At 39.2% G+C, this 20,484-nt stretch overlaps 1 protein-coding gene and 1 long non-coding RNA gene across 2 annotated transcripts in view; one reads left to right on the top strand and one right to left on the bottom strand.

The window, feature by feature from the left end:
* The window catches only part of Dph5 (diphthamide biosynthesis 5), a 40,758-nt gene that overhangs the window by 16,718 nt on the left and 3,556 nt on the right, over positions 1–20,484 (top strand). The window contains exons 4-6 of the mRNA XM_005388806.2: positions 11,488–11,608; positions 17,256–17,295; positions 18,472–18,575. Coding sequence (XP_005388863.1) covers positions 11,488–11,608; positions 17,256–17,295; positions 18,472–18,575 — 265 coding nt within the window. The remainder of the gene's footprint in view (positions 1–11,487; positions 11,609–17,255; positions 17,296–18,471; positions 18,576–20,484) is intronic.
* LOC102007929 overlaps positions 15,545–20,484 on the bottom strand; it is a 14,281-nt gene continuing 9,341 nt past the window's right edge. The window contains exons 2-3 of the long non-coding RNA XR_261663.2: positions 19,433–19,605; positions 15,545–17,164 (exon numbers count right to left, since the gene is read on the bottom strand). This is a non-coding gene — a long non-coding RNA (uncharacterized LOC102007929). The remainder of the gene's footprint in view (positions 17,165–19,432; positions 19,606–20,484) is intronic.

Here is a 20,484-nt window from a genome sequence, read left to right as displayed (position 1 = left end):
TTTTCCCAAGTAGTACTTTTCTGTAGCACAGAGAGCATTATGATGCTGTATTTCTTAAAAAAATCAATGAAAGAATTAAAATCCAGTGATGTTAGGATCCTAGATCAGCTTTTCAGTTGTTGATGCTGTAATGTTATTTTTAACTCCAATAATCTTGGTTCATAGAGGTTAGGTTGCTCCACAGCTATTTCTAAAATTTTATTCTAAGCTGCTAATGTTCATTTTCCAAATTTGATGTTTGTGTTCTAATGTTCACACTTATATAACCCGTAATAGTTATTAATCTTGCACAATCAGCAGCGGTTTACAAGAGTCCACTGATTAAGACATATTCCTATTTCAGATATATTATAATAGTTGTGATAGAAATATAATGTGTATCTTAGAGTCTGAGAAATAAAGTATTCTCCAGTGTGTCTTCCCAAAACACATAATATAAGATAGATCTTTTTGGCCAGACATGATGTGATACTGGGGATTGAACTCATGGCCTTGAGCATGTGAGGCAAGTACTCTACCACTGAGCCAGATTTCCTGCCGTTATGGCCAACCATGGTGATGCACACGTATGGTCCTAGTATTCAGAAGGCTGAGGTGGGAGGATTGCCGTGAGTTCAAGGCCAGTCTTGGCTACATAGAAACTATTCAGCAAGACTTGTCTCAAAACACAGACACACATATACACACATATATGTGGATGTATATTATAAATAGTATATATAGTCACAAGCATGTTAGCATACACTAGTGCTATGCAGAAGAGTTTATGGAACTTAGCTCTTTTGTTTAAAATGCATGCTTAAATAATTACTGCTAATTTAAGTAATTTTTTAAAGTTTTAAAACTCTTAAAAATTTCTGTTGGAGCAGGTGAATGTTGCTTACAGGGCCCTAAAATATTACTCTATAAAGAGTGCTAGGGATGGATAGAAGTGTTCCAAGGACATTTAGTAGGTAGTGCAAAAATAGTGTTGCAACTGTTGATTCCCAGTCCAGTTTAGATACTGCTTCCTTTAGATACTTCCCTTTAGATACTGCTGCTTTTTAAGGATTGATGATTGCTAAAAGAAAAGAAAAAAAAATACGTGTTACATAACACATACAGTTTAAGCTAATAAAACATATTTTTACAATATTGATTTTGATTTTATGTCTTTTAAGCATAGCCCCTTCATTTATATTATATTATTATATTTTGCTTTAAATTACCACAAATATTTTCATTTAAAATTGTTTTTGCTTTTCTAAACAAACAAGCAGATAGACAACATCCCATGTAAATCTGTTGTCTGGACTAGCTAGAAGTAAATCTGTATGTCCCTATCCTACTTCTGATCTTCTATACTGATAGAGAAGTAGCTGTTCTGATGTCTAAAATGGACGATGTTTGAGAAGGAATTTATTGTGAGAATTGGCAGTTTCCGTATAAGCCCCTACGATCATATCCGTGTTTAGTATATTTTTATAATATTTTGACTTTGTCACAGTTGTGTATGGAAGTTCTGTATGCAGCCACAAACCATTTTCCTCCCACCTTGGTTTTATTATCTAATCTAGATGTGAAATGATTTACTACTTGTGTGAAAAACAGGAAGTGACTTTTCTAAATTCTGTTTTTTACACTAATGACATGTTTAGGAAGGTATATTTCCTACATTAACTACATTATTCATATCCCAAGAAAAAGAGGCAATTATTGATTCTTTTTGTACAGTTTTCTAATATAGAAGACATTAAAAATCATTACAGTTGTCCCTGAATAGCTATATGGCTTGGTTCTAAGACCCATATTAATACTAAAATTTGTAGATGCTTAAATCGCTTATATAAAATGGTATAGTGTTTGCATATAACCTATACGCATTCTCTTATGGACTTTAAATCACCTCTAGATTACTTATAATAGCTAGTAAATGTAAATACTATGAAAATAATTGTTGTATTCTGTTGCTAGGGAATTATGACGTGAAAAAACATTGATATGTGTTAAGTTTTTCTCCCCAAATATTTTTGACCTGTGGTTAGTTAAATGTATGAAATTGGAATCCACAGAGGCCAATTGTATATTCATGGCACATTTTAAAGTAAATCTATAGATATACTACAGAATACAAAACTTAGGCAAATTTCCCTCCCTTATAATAGTCAGCCCTCTTCTCTTTACTATTTGGATTAGTGTTTATGAAAGAAAACCTGATGGAGTGGTTCTCAGGCTTTGTATTCGTCAGTATTCCAGGTAGGTAACCCTTATCTTGAGATTTTTTTATGTAGTAGGTTTAGGATGGGGTCTGCGACTTTACTTTTCTTGAGAGAGGGTCTCACTGTGTACTCTGGGCTACCCTTGCAGTTATGATCCTCCTGCCTGCCTCAGGCTCTCAAGTGGTGAAATTATAGGTGTGCAGCACCATACTCACCTGAGAATTTATATTTCTAACAAATGCTTAGGGATACTGAAGTTGCTGATATGGGTGCTTTGAATTCAGAACCACCAACCTAGACAAAGAAAAAACTTGGAACTCTATTATCTTTGTTTTAGCATGACAAGATTGAAAGAGTATATTTTAATTCCCAGAATTAAAAGTGTAGAATGTTAACATATTACTTTGTTATGTTGTTTTGCTTAATTTTTTAAAAAAGGAAGTAGCCATCTTTTTTGAAAGGCATTCTGTCACTTGTGTGAAAGAGGTTACTTGTGCTTTCAGAAATAGCCAGATTGTTGAACAGAGATACCACTTTGAATGCTGTGATAGACCTGAACAATACATGCTTTCCATCATCTTTGCTTCAGATTATGGAGTAGCTGTATGAAATTCCTAATTTAAGTATAAGTTTTTAAATTTAACAACCCTTTCTGAGCTATCCTTGTTTGTTTGTTTGTTTTGAGACAGGATCTTGTTGTGTAGCTTAGGCTGGCCTCAAACTCATAGCAATCCTTCTGCCTTAGCCTCCGTAGTGCTGGAATTATAGGCATGTTACCACCGTGTCCAGCTTGTTTTTTGTTATTTTCTAAAGGAACAACACAGAGAATTCAGAATCAACCATTGCATATTAATGACTAACTTTGTAGTCTATTAGCCAACAGAAGATTCTTTTTTATCAGTTTTAATGTTGGTAAGTAGCTGCATAACTGTTTAACATACTTCTTTGTGTGTGTGTGTACAGATATAGATACATGGTATAGTATTTGCATATAATCTATATCCAGGTATATAGCTAGGTATATATATATAGATAGATAGTTAGATATAGATATAGATTTAGGTTGTAGATATAGCTAATTGATATATATTCCATTATAGGCATGCCTTAAAATAAAATTCCCTACCACAAATCGCATATTCCTAATGAAAAAATTCCTTGTAAAATATAAAGTATTATTAGAGGCTTCCAAATTAGATATCTTTAAGGGAAATAGTGATGATTCATTCAACAAATACTGTTTATCTATTTCTTGTTTGCTTTTTAAGTGCATTTATATATTTGATAAATTCAACTAATAAAAACCATATTCTTAAGGAGCTTATATTTTGGTGGGAAGAAGAGGCAATACCAACAACCCATAAAAGGTCAGGCATAAGACATTCAGGTAGACTGATATATTACAGATATATTAGAGACTGTTATGGTTGAGACCTATAAGGTACCCTCAGAATCTCATGTGTTTGAATGATGATTGGATCATTAGGGTGCTTCCTCATCAGTAGGTTCATTAATGAGTTTAGTAGCTGAATGTGCTGTTAGGAGGTGGGGCCTGTTTGGAGGTGGGTTGCTGAGGGTGTGACCTGGAATGTTCGTTGCATTCTTGTTCTCCGGTCTTACCTTCTTCCTGTCTGTGTCCTGACCACCAGGGCATGAGCAGTTTTCCTCCCCGATGCCCTTTTATGGTACCATTTCTGCCTTGGAGCCCATCGACCATGGACTGACCCCACTGAAACTGAGTGCCAAAGTGAGCCTTTCTTCCTTCACGGTGTGGGCGTCAGGTGTTTCTGTCTCCGTGATAGGAGGGCTGATAAAGTGCCTTAAATCACTGTCCTGATCAGGAGTAGAGACACTCTAAGAAGGTGGCATCTAAGATTATGTATGTATTGAGAAGGAACTTACATATTCCAGTCAGAGAGAAGAGTGCAAAGGTTCTGTTGTGGAGATGAGCTTGACTTGCTAAAGACACCAAAGGGTGACGGGAAGAGGTCGATAGGCGGGCGTCAACTGGGTCACTAGACTGATCCAGTATTAGGAGTTCGGCTTTTGTTCTGAGTGACGTAGATTGCCATCAGATAGTTTTAAGCAGTATTTGACCCGTAACTTTTTAAAAGATTTTGTGCCTGGTGTGTGTAGGTTCAATTGCTGCCAGGCCAGACTGAAATTGAGGAGAGAAATAGGAAGCTATTGCAGTCTTTTTGAGCAGAGAAAATGGTGGTGTGGGTTGCGTAGAGAGAATGTAGTGTAAAAGAAGGTCACAGAAGGAGACCTGTGCGAGCAGTTTCTGTTCAGTGAATTAAGATTTGGGGAGATACAGGGAGCCGTTTCTTTCTTTCTGGTAGTCCTAGGAGAACAGATGGCTCTGTGTGCTAATAGGCCGCTACCTGCAATCTCCACTACCGCAGTTACTATGGTCCTCCAAAGCCTTGTCTGTGGGACCGAACCGTGTGTTACCACTGTTCAGTCGGATTCCCATTTTGGAGGGTTTTATTAACTTGCCATTGCTCGGATAAAATACCCAACATCTGCAACTTAGAAGTTTATTTTGGCTTATGGTTTTAGTTCATGGGCAGCTGGCTCCAAGGCAGAAACAGGAAGGCAAAGGGCACGGCAGAGGAAAAGACGTTCAGCCCATGGTGGCCCTCTAACAGGAAGCAGAGAAAGAAGGGAGGACCTGGGGAGGAAGACAGATGCTTCCAGATTGTGCCCGCAGTGACCTGTGGCTACCGCAGCCCCACCTTCTAATGCAGGTCAGCTGTGAACTTCTCAGTGGACTAATCCACTGATGTGTGCAGCCACCCTGAGATCCAGGCACCTTCCAAGCACACGAGGCTTTACATCTAAACTGTAACTGGGTAGGTTCTCATACACTGGGGCCAGATCCTTCTGGAATAACTAACATTTTAATTGTGAAGAATCATAAATTTACTCAGTGAATATTTGAATGCCTCACTTATCTTGGTCAAGTTAACTTTTGCCAAAGATCAGAAAACAGGCCAGCATTTTAGCTTTCAAATCTATAGGATATTAGAACTTATGTAATTTAGTAACTTTCACACTGTCAAATCTCTTTTCCCAAAGGATTTAAGTAAAACATGGACAGAATTAAAGATAATGAGAAATTTTAGAGGACAGGTAAATGAGTCTGTTTAATTAAACTAGATAGCAGTGATTTCTGTATGAAAACTCCTGTCCGTTGTGGTTGCCTTCAGGCAAAAGGCCGTGTAACTTTTTCATCATTGTGAAATGCTTCCACTTTCTCTGGCGAATGCATGAGTGACCTTGAGTGTTGCCGTATGTTCCTTGGCTTGTATGATGTACTTCTGCTTTTGGAAATTGTATATTACTTTCAAAAAGTAGCAGCTCATTTCCTTCTTTTTTTCTGGTAGCACAGTACTCATTGTGATAATCAGCATTGTTGACCTTATAATTGTTTGTCTTGTTGCTGAGACAAAATACCTGACATCCAGAGTTAAAGGAGGAAAGGTGTATTTTGGCTCACAGTTTAGAGAGGGTTCAGTCCAAGGCAGGGTGGCATGGCAGAGGGCATCACAGAAGAAAAAGAGCTTGGGGCAGGCAGAAGAGACCAAAAGCAGCAAGCAGGGAACCTTTCTGTGCCTTAAATCCTGCCCAGGCTCCCAACCCTTAGGGCAGGTAGCACTCTCACCCAGGGTGGGGCACCCCTAGTCCTCGCATGGCACCATGAATCAATCCCAGAATCACGCACTTTAGATCCAGTCACCCTGAAGGGCCCCATCTGTGACCGCGTGAGGCTTTGGCAGGGACACTTGGACACAAACCATGTGTCTTACTGTTAGTTTCAGAAAACTTTAGCTGGTTTCTTTGTTATCCTGGGTTAATACAAATAACACTAAATCAGATAATAAAGATACCAGAGGTCTGTATGGTTCTGTATTCTTAGAAAAATGTACCTAAGGTCTTTCTTTTCTTTTAATTTTATAAGAACTGTCTTTGACTACCTGCTAAGTTACTGGCATACTGAAAATATGTTACCTTTCTTTCAGTTTCCACTTGTTACTGTTCCGATCATTATTTTAATAGCATTAGGAGCAGCATCTCTTTTCTACTTTCTACTATAGTTTTCTTTTTAAATTATAGATCTGATTATAACATTTTTCTACTCAGACAACTGGGTAAATGCCTGTCCTATACAAAATGCATAGTTACATATGTGCCTTTATGTTTTTACTGTATTATAAACTGTTTGGTCTATGCATTTTAATATCTTCCTTTGCACTTATCACAGTGCCGTTCATATAATGTTTCCTAAGTTGAATTGCTTATTTTTACCCTCCTTCCCATCAGATCTTTTCTTTGGAATTGTGTTTCAAGTTAAAATGTTTTTCATATATTCACTCATTTGTACATAAGAACTAAATTTGGTAGTTCTTCTAGGCACATAGTGATAGTGAACTTTAATCCTGTGTTCTTAGAGTATAGCCATACTCGTAGTCTTTCTCAGTGTCCCCCAAAAACAGTATTACATCTGTGTTAAGCAAAATTTATGTGATGGTAAAAGCAACAGTAAAACAACCCCAAGATCCATATTGTGTATAAAAGAGAAAGCTAGTCCCCTGAATTACGTGGTTTGTGGTGCATATTTTGACTGTTCTGCTGCCTTGGCTTTCCCTCATCCCTCACAGATTTAATTGATTTAAAACATACATATTGCCAGGTGTAGTAGCATATGCCTGTAATCCCAGCACCCAGGAGGCTGAAACAGTAGGATCCCTGAGACCTGGAGGCCAGCCTGGGCTACAGAGTGAGTTCCAGGCCAGCGTGAACTGCATAGTGAGACCCTGTCTCAAAAAGACAAAAAAATATATATATATGTGTGTGTGTGTGTGTGTGTGTATGAAATGAAATACATGTGAAGCCTAGTAGATTTCTTAAGTGTTAAAATTTCTAATTTTTCAATGTATGCAGCAGATTTTAAGCTTAAAAGCCATAGAAATACTTTTATTTGTATCTCAAAATAACAAAACCGTTAAACCTAATTAGAAAGTCGAGATTTACAAAGCATCTGAAACAAAGGAAATACTAGTGGAGTGGGATGATTTAGGAGACTATTCAGCTATTAAGGTCAACCAGCCAAGCAAGGTAGCAGGGAATGAAATGAGTTATCAGCTTTTGTATAAATTATATACCTGGGATGAACAGGAATTGGCACTTCATGAAATACTAGGAATTAGAGGTGCACGTTAGCGGCAAGTCAGGTATGTTAGCTATTTCTAGATAATTGCGTAATGCCATCCTCTTCCTTATTCTTCCCCTATGCACGACTTCCTGTAAACCTTAACTGTCCTTTAATTAAGGCCTAGGTAACATGTTGTCTTTTCAGAAGTCACCTTGAGGTGGTCCTTAGTGGAGGAAATGCTGACTCTCATAATGTAATAGTTATTATTTACAATATAGTATTATTTGCTTTTCTTGTATACCTTCCCACTCTAACTGGTTAATGTCTTTATATGTAATGACTGGATGGTTTTGAGTTGGGAGTTTTTCCTTCAGTGGGTTTTTTTTCTTTAGTAGATAATACGTAAATCAAATGTCAAGTTATATAAATTGCTTTCTGAGTTACTCTAAGTTAAAATTAAAAAGATCTGTACCTACCACTTCTTTGGAAACAGCTGATTTTGTGGTCTTTCACTTTAAATTTGCAATAAAAACATTTGGGGGAAATGGTCATAACACAAAGGCTTACATTAGAAAACAGCTCAATATTTAGGCTTCTGCAATCTCAATTCTCATCACTGTACGGTTTTCCTCCAGTTTATTTTTATAGATTGCTGGTAATCAGTTTGCTTGTGAAACACAAGAACTGGTCCTTCTGTTCCTTGAAGTTCTGCACTGACATCTGAGTGGCGAAACTGTTTGCACAATGTTCCAGGGCCCATTGAGACAGTTTGTGCTGTAGCCGCAGGAGGGGTGGCAGATTGTAAACTCGGCTGGTAGAGAGCAGTGTCTGTGTGAGGTTTCTTTGATCCCCGAAAGTAGATCATTCTAAAGATGCTTCCATATAGAATGCTTCGCTGAGCGCGTCTGTGTGACTCGCATCCCAGTGTTTTAAAGGGTTTGTCACTTTCTTTTTAAACGATGAGCTTAATTATTCCATGATTGTCCCCATGACTTAAAATATTTAGAACCCAACTGAAGTATTTATATGTAATTGCATATATAATTTTAATAGTTTTCCAACGTAGTGTTTATAAAATAATATAATATTAATACTTCAGAATTTAATCAGAGAGGAGAAAAATCCTTTTTTACCATCTATATAGTTCAGCATGTCAGAATTAAGTCAGTTTTGATTTGGTAAAATTTTTTAGCTCCAGAAAAGACAGCAGTTGGGTTAGGCCACAGCGTTCTAGAACGTCTTTATAGCATCACTATAAAAATCACTATTGCATCATCAAATGCCTGTCATTTACTGAGGCTTCACAGTGTGCAGGGCACTGATAGGTGCTGTACATACCTTTTGTTTTGTAACCCTTCATTAGTTGAACCCTTTGTTAGGTTTATAGTTACTGTATTTATCTGCAGAATTCCTCCCGAGGTTTGGGACATTATGACCTGTCCACGATCACCGCCTAGTGACAACCAGTGCCACAGCTCCAAACCCTCTGGCCTCCTGGATGAGGTGTCTGGTTATGCTGTAAGCCTTAGAGCCCTGTTCGGCTTGTTACTTTAAACCGATACCTAGCGTGATACCTGGCACAGAGTAGATGATTGCACACTGGAACTCAGAGTACATTTTTCACACAAAAAAGTCTTGCACATGGGGCAGGAACACCCATGATTCTGAGTACTTGGAGTTACATGGGTCTTGTCCACTGCTCTGTGAACAGAACTGCTACTGAATAACTGGCTTTTCTGAGTGAATCCCTTGTTTGGACAGCTTTCACCTGGACGTTGGGAATAAAGCCTTTGATGGGTGAGGTGGAGGCTGTAGCCGATGTGAAAAGTAATGAACCTTCTCTTTGAATTCAAAGTCACCATTAGGAAAATCATTATAGTTTTCAAGACCCGAAGATATCAAACCTGAGACATGTCGCTCTTCAGGGGTGAGGGGCAGAGAGTCCTGCGTGCCCCACCTTCCTTGTTTCCTTCGGTCTGCTTCCCCGTCACCTCTTGCAGCAGACTCTGAAACTGACCTTCGGCTGCTTAAATGAAGGGTGCTGGTCTCTGCCCCTGGCCACTGTCTTCATTTTCGAATCAAGAGCACGGCTTACGAAGCTGATGACTTCCTGAGGTCCCTCAGCTATTTCAGGCACGTGCTTAGTTTGTGACAGAGGACTGGGTGTGTTTCTCAGTGTCTAGAAATCCTTACATAGCAACTTTAATATTACTTATCCCTCATCTTTGAAAATAAGTCTCACTTGCTCATTGCGCAGATGTGAACTATAATTAGGATATCTCGGCACCACTTGACTTTTCAATGTAATTTGATCCTTACAACCTTTAGGAGTCAGAACAGTATTTTCTCAACTATTTCTACTTTAGGGACATAGAAGGTGTGGTCACAGAATGCAGTGATTGTTTAAATTTTAAAGAGTTATGCAGTAAAAGACCCATCGCCAATGATACCCCTCAAAATAGTTCCCCTTGCGTCTGACGCACTCGTCCCGTCGTGTTTGTCACACGCTAAAGCAGCTCTGGGAATCTTTCGTGGGTGTCTTCAGTTGTGCTGTTGTGGCTGCCTTGGGGTGCGGAATGGATTCAGTATTTCACCTTTCCTGGTCAGTTCGACTCTGGGGAACAGCCAGAGGTCACATACTGGCAGAGCTAATGAACACACCTGATGAAGACATGCTGCAATATCTTTACACGCCTGCCTTCCCACTGGATGGCACGTGGCAGCAGCATTCACCATACTTTCTTATCGCATCTCATAAAGACATGAAAGACGACTTCCAGAACTGCTTCAAAAAGTGGCTAACATGATGGGGTAGTTGTGTTCTAAAGGAAGGGGAATATCGTGGGGGGATTAATGGCAACGTGTCTTTATCTGTAACTCATTTTGTTAAACACAGTGTATTTTTGGATCAGCTCTTACAGACTAGGACTGATGTCACACAACAAACAAGTTGCAGAGCCAGAATTTAAAAAAGGAAGAAAATGATTTGTCAGTGTTATATTTGGAGTTAGAACTCACTTAAGTGAATTGGTGCGGCCAGCCTGGAGCCGAGGAGCAAGCTTCTTGGTTGCAGTGATGGTGAAGTAGGGTGGCCCAGTGGGGCAGAAAGGAGATTTGGGAAAATGCCCTTATGTGGTGAGGGCTTGGCCAGTGCCCCTGATCTCCTAAAGCAAGTGTGTGTGCAAGGCTTAAATAAGAGGCAAGTAATGTGGTTTGGGGAGTGTAAGAAGGTCAGAACTCTCTTACAGCTGAGACAATGACTTCTCTAAACAGCCAGTATTTATTGGGTTTCAGGCATATTGCGGGGATGTGAAGGAAAAAGAAAGGAAAAGCTGTGGTAAGAGTGGAAAAATGAGCAGGACCCTGAGAAGTTAGAACAAAGACTTCTGCAACAGTTAATTTTTGCCAGTTAAGAGAACTGTCTTTAGTCTCTGAGGTTCACACTTACTGCCCTAGAACAGGGAGTGAGAACCCACGTCCTTGGCTGCCTCAGCTGTGGTGTTACCTAGTCTTCAGAGTACTGTGGTCAGCACTTAACCCTTACACAGCCTGGTCCCCGCCCAACACGTATCCTAGCCTTTATCATGTGGGAACTAACAGAACCTTGTAAATTAAGGAGCTACAGATTTTGAGCTGTGGCTGGAGTTTGTAGTTTGTGAAATTTATTGAGGTAATGTAATGGAAAAGAACATTCATTCCCTCAAACCTGTTTCATTATTTCTTTTTTATTTCTGATTAGCTGTATGACCTTAGATAAGTCAGTTGATCTTTCTAAGCCATAGTGAACTGATCTAGAAAATGAGAATAGTAATATTAATATTGTGAAACCTTTGAGTGCTCAGCAGCATTTTTTCTCTTCGGCATACTGTGTATCTCAGTAGTCTTAGTAGCTGCATAGCTAAATTATAAATTGGTTACATGTTCCTATACTGAATGCAGAACTACAAGAAACTTAACTACCGAAAGGGGCATCAGAAAGACAGCAGCTCCTGGGAAGCTGTTTTATTTGTTATAGACTGTACCTGTTGCCTTCTCAAGTGACTTTTTAATTAGAGTTGTAAAGGGTTTGAATTTTGTCTCTAGGAAATAGTAGTGAATTATTTTATTATTAATGTTTTTACTTTTTTCTAGCTGTACAACTTTGGAGAGACGGTTTCTATTGTTTTTTGGACAGACACTTGGAGACCAGAGAGTTTCTTTGACAAAGTGGAAAAGAACAGACAAAATGGCATGCATACTTTATGCTTACTAGGTAAGAATTTTAGAATTTCCTTAAAGTTGCCATGGAACTGTCAGACATGTTTCTTTTCTGATGTTGTGGTAAGGTGTAGAAATTGTTGTATGGTAACTAGCTAGATGTAAAGTCTGGTCATTCTGTGCATGTCGCATCTTTCCTGTACTCAGAGACTTGCTCTAAGTATGACGTGGCTATTTCTGTATTCACGCTGTAGTCCACGCTGCTCCCCTTTGAGACCTGCGGGTTCTCTCCAACATTGTCTTACTCGTCTGTGCCTAAGGCCCTCTTGTCAGTTTACTGCAATTGACCAGACTTGTACTGAGCGTTTATTCTCACCTCCCTCCGTGTTACACTTTCTAGGACTGTGGTAGCAAAGCTATGGCGTGCATGCTGTGGTGGGATATTCGTTATCACTGAAAGCTCCAAAAGGTTCGCCATCACTGTTCTAGGATGTTCTCTGAATACTGCAGTATTGATGCTATCGGAATTACAGAATGATACATCTGAAGGAGACTAGAAATCGTCTTCATCTATGAAACCAATGAATTTGGAAAAGGGAAAATGCCAAATCATTCCCAGCTAATGGGTGACAGAACCAACAGAATAACAGACAGACAGATAACGTGTTATTCACAGCTCTTTTCACTGTATCGTACTGCCCAAATCCTATTTCCTACTTGGTATGGAAAGAGCTGGGATTGTTGTCTTTGTACGGCAAGATAATGGTACTGAGTTTCAAAACGACAAAGGCTTTGTCTTCAAGCAGAGGCCGTGAAATTGTACTGATTCACATTTTTAGTCCCTACTCTTAACAGCGTATGTTTTAGAAAGAAATACTGGTATGAGAAATTTAATCTTCAACTGACTGATGATCTGAATACAGAACTTGAACTTTGAAATGAATCTTGCAGTTGGAACCAGAAGATAAGATCTCAGCACTTCTACTTACTAGCTAGAGAATGCTGAGGAACATACCTTAGCCTTTGTCTTATGTTTATAGAATATGGAATAATTCTTCTTTGTTTGAAGCAGTACTTTTCAAACTATTGTGGTGAAGATCCAAGGTTGGTATATTTAAAAACGGTTTTTAAATTTCTATTCTTTTTTTATCAGTTTTAGATTACTATAAGCATTTGTAACTACTTACCCTAACTTCTATAGTTACTTCCCCATTTACTGATCGTAAGAAGTCCTCAGACATCAGTCCCAAGAACATGCTTTGAATTGTACTATTTTAATGATCCTGTATGTGAAGCCATCAGCGGAATGTCTGCTACATTGCACAGGGTCGGGGCAGAGGGTGAGTGGATGCTTATGGCCTCTACAATAATCCAGAACTCAGAATATTTGAAGATTTTTTTATTTGCCAAAAAGTTTTAAATTATCTACACAGTATAGTTACTTCTGTGTTATTCAGTAATATACAATTTTGTGTAACCTAGTCAATTCAAAACCCTATGTCGTAATAGAAAAGGTTTTACTAATGGTTGGCATTTCTTATGGGGTATAAATTAGAAATTAGCGTCCAGCGCACAGTTCAGCCAGCTAGTGCCCATGTGTCAGTTCTGGCCTGCTCTTTGTTTTGTAAAGATTTTGTTGGAACATTGCCACATTCATTTATGTATTGTCTGTGGCAGTGAAGAGTACTTGTAATGGAGACTTTCTGGTGCTCAGAACCTAAAACACCTGTTATCTGTTCCTTGCCTAAGTTTACCAACTTCTGATCTAACGTGAAGTTTTATTTACTCTTACGTACCTAAGCCCTTATTGCCTCTTTCCCATTACCTTTTTTTTCATAATCTTACCACTCATCTGAGTTATTTCCTATATTGGTCAGTTTTCCTACTCCTGGGATAAAATACCTGATACCTGCAACCTAAAGAAAAAAGAGTTTTATTTTGGATCATCATTTCAGAGGTTAGTTCATGGTTAACGCTCCAAGGCAGAAGGGCATGGTGGAGAAGAGTTGCTCAGTTCATGCCGGCAGAAAGCAGAGCAGATGAGACAGAGCCAGAGAGGACGGGCCAGGGACCGGACGTGTTCTCCAGGGTGACACTTTATGCCACCCAGGAGGTGAGTGCGCTGTACTGATCTCCTAGGTGGCTTTCAGGCTAATTAAGTTAACAGTTAAGATAAACTGTCACATCTTATTAGCTTGGTTGGCTTCTTCCCACTTCATCTGAGCAGAGACTTTGCTTGTGATTTCTTTCTTGCAGGTGTCTAGAAGTTTGGCAGTGTAGCTCTTCAATAAATATGGATGTTCATTGGTTAAAGTTTTAAAAACTTTCTCATACTTGGTCTTACTACACATTGGCACAAAAAAATCTTCAACACTTGCTAGTTGCTAGTTCATCTAGTCGCAGCAAGAATAATACATTCCCTTTGCTCTGTTCACATTGAAAATTAATTCTTGATCTGGCTCAGACCGTGGATAGTTTTCTAACATTTTCTTCTTTTTGGTGTATTCCTATATAACACAATTCACTAGCATATGTTTTCGTAATTTATTGTGAATGGAGTTTACAGCTTCACTAGTAATCCATTAATTAGTTTTATAGTTTTGTCCTTGAATTTTCCCTGTGAAAAGAGACTGGTCTTTTTTATAGTCCTTGCTAACAAGAACACTGTAAAGGACCCATTAATTGGGGTGGCCCATGCCATCAGTACATCTGTCTTGTTAGTACAGGCGGAGCTCCAGTTACAGCCAGCAGTGGGTTGGAGTCGCAGTAGACTGGTGTGGGGGGCAACGCTGTCAGAGGGACTTTCGTTAATGGCCGAAGTAGGGTATATTTAACGAGGGGTGAAAAACAGGGAGCTGTTGGAGCTCCGTTACTAGAGGGTGTGTATGTTTTGTGACAAGACTGAGTGAGAGCGTCTAAGATGGGACAAGGGAGAAGAGTATGAGAGGGTTATCTGACATCTGTCAAAGTGCGGGCCTGCAGAGCAAGCAGTACATATCTTTTGGACAGCTTTGAAAAGGCAAGTAGAAAATGAGTTTTCAGTATTTATGGAGTGATTACTCCAGGCCCAGTGTGGAATTACCTTCCTTTGAGATACTAAGGAAGTTTTGAAATCTAGTTCTGAACCAATGCGTTCTGCACATGGAAGTTTAAAGAACAGTTAAGTCCTGCTGTAGGGAGAGGCAGGAAGGACAAAGCAGAACCTCAGCTTTTGAGTTCTCTGAGAGCTGCCTCTTTGCTTAGCTTTCCTGGGAAGAGACAAACAAGGTTAAACAATAACCTTGCCCCACTAACAAAAGCAGGAACGAGGTAAGAAGTATAGGATGTCCTGATTCCAAGTTATCCAACCATAGATCTCCTCGCTTAATCATCTGGCTTTCTCACCATTTAAATTAGTAAATATTTACTGAATGATTGCTGTGGGCCAAAGCCCCTGGGGATGAGTGAGAGTGAACTGTAAACTATGGTGGGAAGCCAGAGGGAATCTAAATTTTACTTGGAGAGATAAGACCAATACATGTAATACAGCTGGAGGTTAGTAAAAGATAACGCTAGTCCTGTAAATATTTCCATGGACAAAAAATAGTGAAGTCCTGAAGAAGTCACAACTTAATGTCCCTTAAATGGTAGATAGTTCAAGATGAGCTGGTGAGTGGGTGGTAGGCAAGTCATGTGATAAATTAATTCAGGAGACACGTGGTTATCTACTGGATGCTTTATATTATGCTATGACCTGGTACTAAGGTGGGTAGAAACTTCAGTTTAGCAAGTAGACTTTGAGAAAAATTGTGGCCTATGGGAATCCAAGGACAAAGTAATTAAACTCTTCTAGTTTAAAACTAATTCACTAATGTAACCTTATGTTCAACTAAAAAGCACTTGCCTGGAAAAATTTTCCCAACTCTCTTCATTTTAAAGATCAGATTCTTAGTTATGTGTGGTGGTACATACCGGTCATATCAGCGCTCTGGGAGGCTGAGGCAGGAGCATTCAAATGGTTGAGCCCAGCCTGAGCAACTTAGTGAGACCCTATCTCAAAATTTTAAAAATGCTGGACATGTAGATTAGTATGAAGGCCCCTGGTTCATTCCCTACTTCCAGGGGAAGAAATCCCATTCTATAAACAATATCATTAAAAACGTTAAAAAAAAAATTGAAAATGTGAAAGATCTTACTATCAGAATAATATTTCAGAAGCTCAGGGTGAGTGAACTAATACATTGAACTTTTAAATATCTTACAAATATCATTTAAAGGAAATCTAAAAGTTGACGTATACCATTAATTATATTGGAGGTTCAAACAGGTATCCATTTTTCATTTTCCTGTATGTGCCAGCAAGTAGAAATGTTCAATTATAAATGATACTGGAAACCTGAAAAATACTTCAGCACTAGTTCTAGCAACACTTGAAACTGTATACATGTGTGTATGTGTGAAACAACTCTATTATCCTTTATCAGAAGAACTTTAATCACTTAACGTTGTAGAAGTCTATCACAGACTCCTTAGTTGTGCTATATTTATTTTTGCAAAAACAAACTTCGGCTGAAGCATTTGTTTTGGCATGTCAAACAGGAAGCAGCTGTCGCCGTCACTGTTGTGTGCAGAGTTCCTGAGAGGACATACGGTGACTCTGCTCTTTCACCTCTGACCAAATAACTCAGCTGGGCATCAGGCATTAAGAAGTGTACAGCATCAAGTCTTTGCAGGGCATGGACTGTTAAACTTCGCGAGAGCGGAGATCACGTCTGGGAAGGTCCCTGAGCTAGTCCGGTGCCTGGCACGGTGTCTCACACATAGTCGGGTCTGAAACCCCTGGGAAAAGTGTACATACTTGATACCAAGGCCTTTGCTGATAATTATGACATATCTTATCTTCCATAAGAAAGCAGAGGTTTCTTTTCAAAATGCACTATGTCCATTGAAGCCTTTGCATTCTGGTGCCTGAAAAGCCCATAAAAATAGGAGTACACCAGACCCTCGTGTTACGACTGGCCTGACTTACAAGCTGTTTGGGTTATGACCAGAATTTTCATTTTAGTTTATGATCAGAGTATTGAGTTATGACCTGAATGCCGGCCGCTTTGCTTCCAGATGGATGCTTCTTAGATGCAGATTTAACCCTCCAGAGTTCTGGACGGAACACTGACAGCATCCTTTCCTGTGTGGGCTTAATTGAGAAATCCTGGGCCAGTGTCTGTCTAAGGACACCGAGATCGGCCTGAAGGCTGTGGAGAGGAGCTTGAGCCTTCCTCGACAACATGAGCTGTAAGCCCTTTGGGAACAAACTGAGCTCGTAAGTCAAGGGTCCACTTACAGAAGACTTCGCTGCGTCTCTGCAGTTACGAGCTAGTAGCGATAAAAGCGAGTGTGCTTAGCTGTTGGGTAGTGTACATGCCAGTATTTATCGAATGTTTTCTCTGTCTTCTTTTCTAGCAGGAATTTAGATTGCTGCAGGATGGTCTCGGAGCCAAGCTCATGTTTGTTTTTCACTAACGTCCTTTCCACAACCACACGCCTCCAGCCTTCTCTCATTTCCGTAACACAGCAGCTAGGTATAACAGGTGTGGAGAGGCTCCGTAAACTCCCAGATCGGCATTTTGGGAACCTGGGAAGGATGTTTTCCAAAAATTAGGTGACTCTTAACTGAAATTAAGGGAGTAGTGAAACTAAAAGAACTATGTTTTTATTCCCTGTAGATATCAAAGTAAAGGAGCAGTCTTTGGAAAATCTAATCAAGTAAGTTCTTATTCTAAGAATGCTTACATCTATTTTAATTCTTAGAGCAAAGCAATAAATTCTTCTAAAAAGACATGAGTTCTAAGGATTGTTGAAAAATTAGCCCTTATTAATAGTTAACATTAAACACTTATTCTTTTAAAATGCTAAGCAGTAGAAATAGTACTAGATTCCATAAGTTCAACACTGAAAACGGTGTTGTGTATTTAATTGTCTTAGTTACTGTCTTGTTGCTGGGACAGAGTAGCCGACACCCACAGGGACAGGAGAGTTCACTGCAGCTCGCAGTTGGGGGCTTCAGCCCCTAGTCAGCTGCGCGGCGGAGGGGCCCAGCGGGCGCGCCTGCGTACCAGCCACGCCGCGCTCTCCTGCCGTGCTGCTGTTACCAGTTCTTATGTGAGTAAGTGTTAGAATATAATGTTTCAGCTATCGGGTTAAAATATAGTAATAAAATCAATTTTGTCTTTTTGAAACCTTTTCATGTGGTTGCTAGAAAATTTGAAATTGTGTTGTGACCTGTAAAATTCCCAATAAATAGAGTATTTTATTGGCTAGCACTGACTTAACGAATTGTTTTGTGGGGCTGTGCAGTAATCTGTGAACTGTTTTATAGCTTGCAAAAGCTTCCATCTTTATTGTTACGATCATTGGGTAAAGTTGGTAGGCTTTTGAGGCGTTCAGAAATAACATGTGTCACTACTCAGTACTTCTCAGTTCTTTACTGCTTTATTTTCCTTTCTTAGAGGCGGAAGTGAAAAAAAGGAATAAATAATTTAAACATGTTAATAAAAGATGCCTAGCATGTATATGATCCTGTGTTTGATCCTGAACATCACAAAAAATAAACATTAAAAGAAAAATAAAAGAATAACACTGTAGAACCTAACTAAGCTAGGGCATAGAACAACTTGATATTTACGTAAAATTATTTTTGCTTAAAGCATCACTTTGATATAGACATCTATTAGTTGTTAGATTTTTATTTTTACCATCATTTCTGTGCTATTAGAGTTAAAGTAGAATAATGTAAGAAAAAGGTTAAGAAACGTAGCTATTCCTGGACTCACATTTTGGTGTGTGGGCGCCATTGTGTGAACACTTCCAACGGGATGTAGGCTGTGCTGCTTGCGTCTGCGTGAGGGAGTTTTGTGTTGAGTGTGCTGTGTGATTTCACAGGGGAAGGAAGATCTATGAGCCGCCTCGGTACATGAGTGTGAACCAAGCAGCTCAGCAGCTTCTGGAGATTGTCCACAACCGAAGAGCAGGAGGAGAAGAGCCAGGTACTCACGACCCCGAGGGCCCTCGTGTTATTCCCTAATGGTTATACTGAGAAGGGTGTATGATTGAATATCTGACACACATATGTATGCCACCACTGAAGCGAGAGTCAGTGCTTCTGCTTTGTGCTGTATTTCTCTTCATTTTTTTTTTTTTTTGAACTTTCACTTAAATCCCACATTTCCAGTTGTGCAGAAAGTAAAATAATTGAGCTCTTTACAGTAAAATGAACACAATTCCAGAAAATGCAGCTTTTTACCAATTAAGTATAATCGCATTTGATATAAATGTTAATGTATAAATAGTTTGATAAAATGGAGAACTTCCATTTTAGCCCTAATCAGTGATAAAATCTCTCCTGCAAAAATATACTTGTTATACTTTTCCTTCAGGGTAAAGACAAGTTTATCCTTACATTCCTAATAGACATACATTTTACACACACATTAAAGTGTAATCTCAGTAAATCTTTATGGAGAAGTTCTTAAACCTATCACATTCTGTTACAAGGTGCTGACTGCCTTTGAGTCCCTATCCTCTGATAGCAAAGTACACGAAGAGGTTCGTGAGTGATCATTGTGCATTTTATTCTCATCAGTAGACCCTATTACATTCGTGAAACACTAGTCTGCAAGGGTTTCCTGCATTCAAAGTTGGTGAAGACTCCCTGCGTGTCTACGTTTTCTCGTATAGACCACTGTTGGGAGCAGTGCTGGAGATGGAGCCCCGCATTGCTGCACCTCTGGGTGGTGTCGCTAGCCCTTTTCATTGTTACTATTTTTTTTGTTTTTTTTCTGGTACCGGGAATCGAACTCACGACCGCCCCCTTTTCATTTTTTATTTTGAGACAGGCACTCACCAAGTTGCCAGGCTGGCCTTGAACTTGTGTTTCTCCTGCCTTAACGTGCAGGAGCCAGCCTGCCTGCTGTCCCCAGGGGCTTCTTCTGTCTGGCTTTTTCCTCTTTCACTCGGCCCACGCTCGCTCTGCAGAGCCAGTTTCTCCCTCTCTTTACTTTCACTTTTTCAAATAAACTTTTGAAAAGAGAAAAACAGTAAAACCAGTTACAAGATCAGCCTTTTAGCTGTGGAACCAGAGTGAATTGTATGAAAATTCTGAATGTAAAAGCATAAGTAACGCCAAAATGCCTATTTTTGTTAAGCACTCTACAGTTTACTAGTCTTCATCCGTTATCTTAGCCCTCATAATCACCACTTCAGAGAGGTAATACTACATTTTTCAGAATGGTAAAACTAAAGTTTGACATATTGCTCATTACATAGGCAAGCAGAAATGCAAATCCATGTATTTATCTCGTAGCCCCATGATTTTTCTAGAATATCTTTCTCAATATGAATATATCTCAAAAATTTTTAAATTTTTATTTATGATTATTATTTACCTATTTTTTATTTTTCAAATAAGGCCTTGCTATGTACTGTAGGGTGGCCTTGGACTCATGGTGATCCTCCTGCCTTGGCCTCCTGAGTGCTGGGATTACATGCATGCGCCACCATGTCCAGTTTCAAGAATTTATTAAAAATATAAGTGTCATAAACATGTTCATTCAGAATCTGTTTAAGGGAAAGACTGTGCAGTTGTAAGGAGTGTGGATATAGTTATTGTTTATCAGGTCGTTACTAACTACATAGAGAGATCCTCTCTCAGAAAAAAGAAAAGAAAATTACTTGGGGCTTTAAAAATAAATTTGTAGGAGGTATCACAATCCCTGACTTGAAATTATACTACAAAGCTACTGTGATAAAATCAGCATGGTACTGGCAAAAAAATAGGCCTGAAGATCAGTGGAACAGGTTAGGAGATGCGGACACAGCTGCAAACACACTCATCCACCTTAGTTTTGACAAAGGGGCCAAACATGTTCACTGGAGAAAGATAAACTCTTTAACAAA

Source organism: Chinchilla lanigera, unplaced genomic scaffold (assembly GCF_000276665.1).
Source record: "Chinchilla lanigera isolate Chin_1 unplaced genomic scaffold, ChiLan1.0 scaffold00034, whole genome shotgun sequence".
NCBI lineage: Eukaryota > Metazoa > Chordata > Mammalia > Rodentia > Chinchillidae > Chinchilla > Chinchilla lanigera.
Note: the sequence above shows the minus strand (reverse complement) of the source record. Positions and strands in the feature narration are given on the sequence as shown.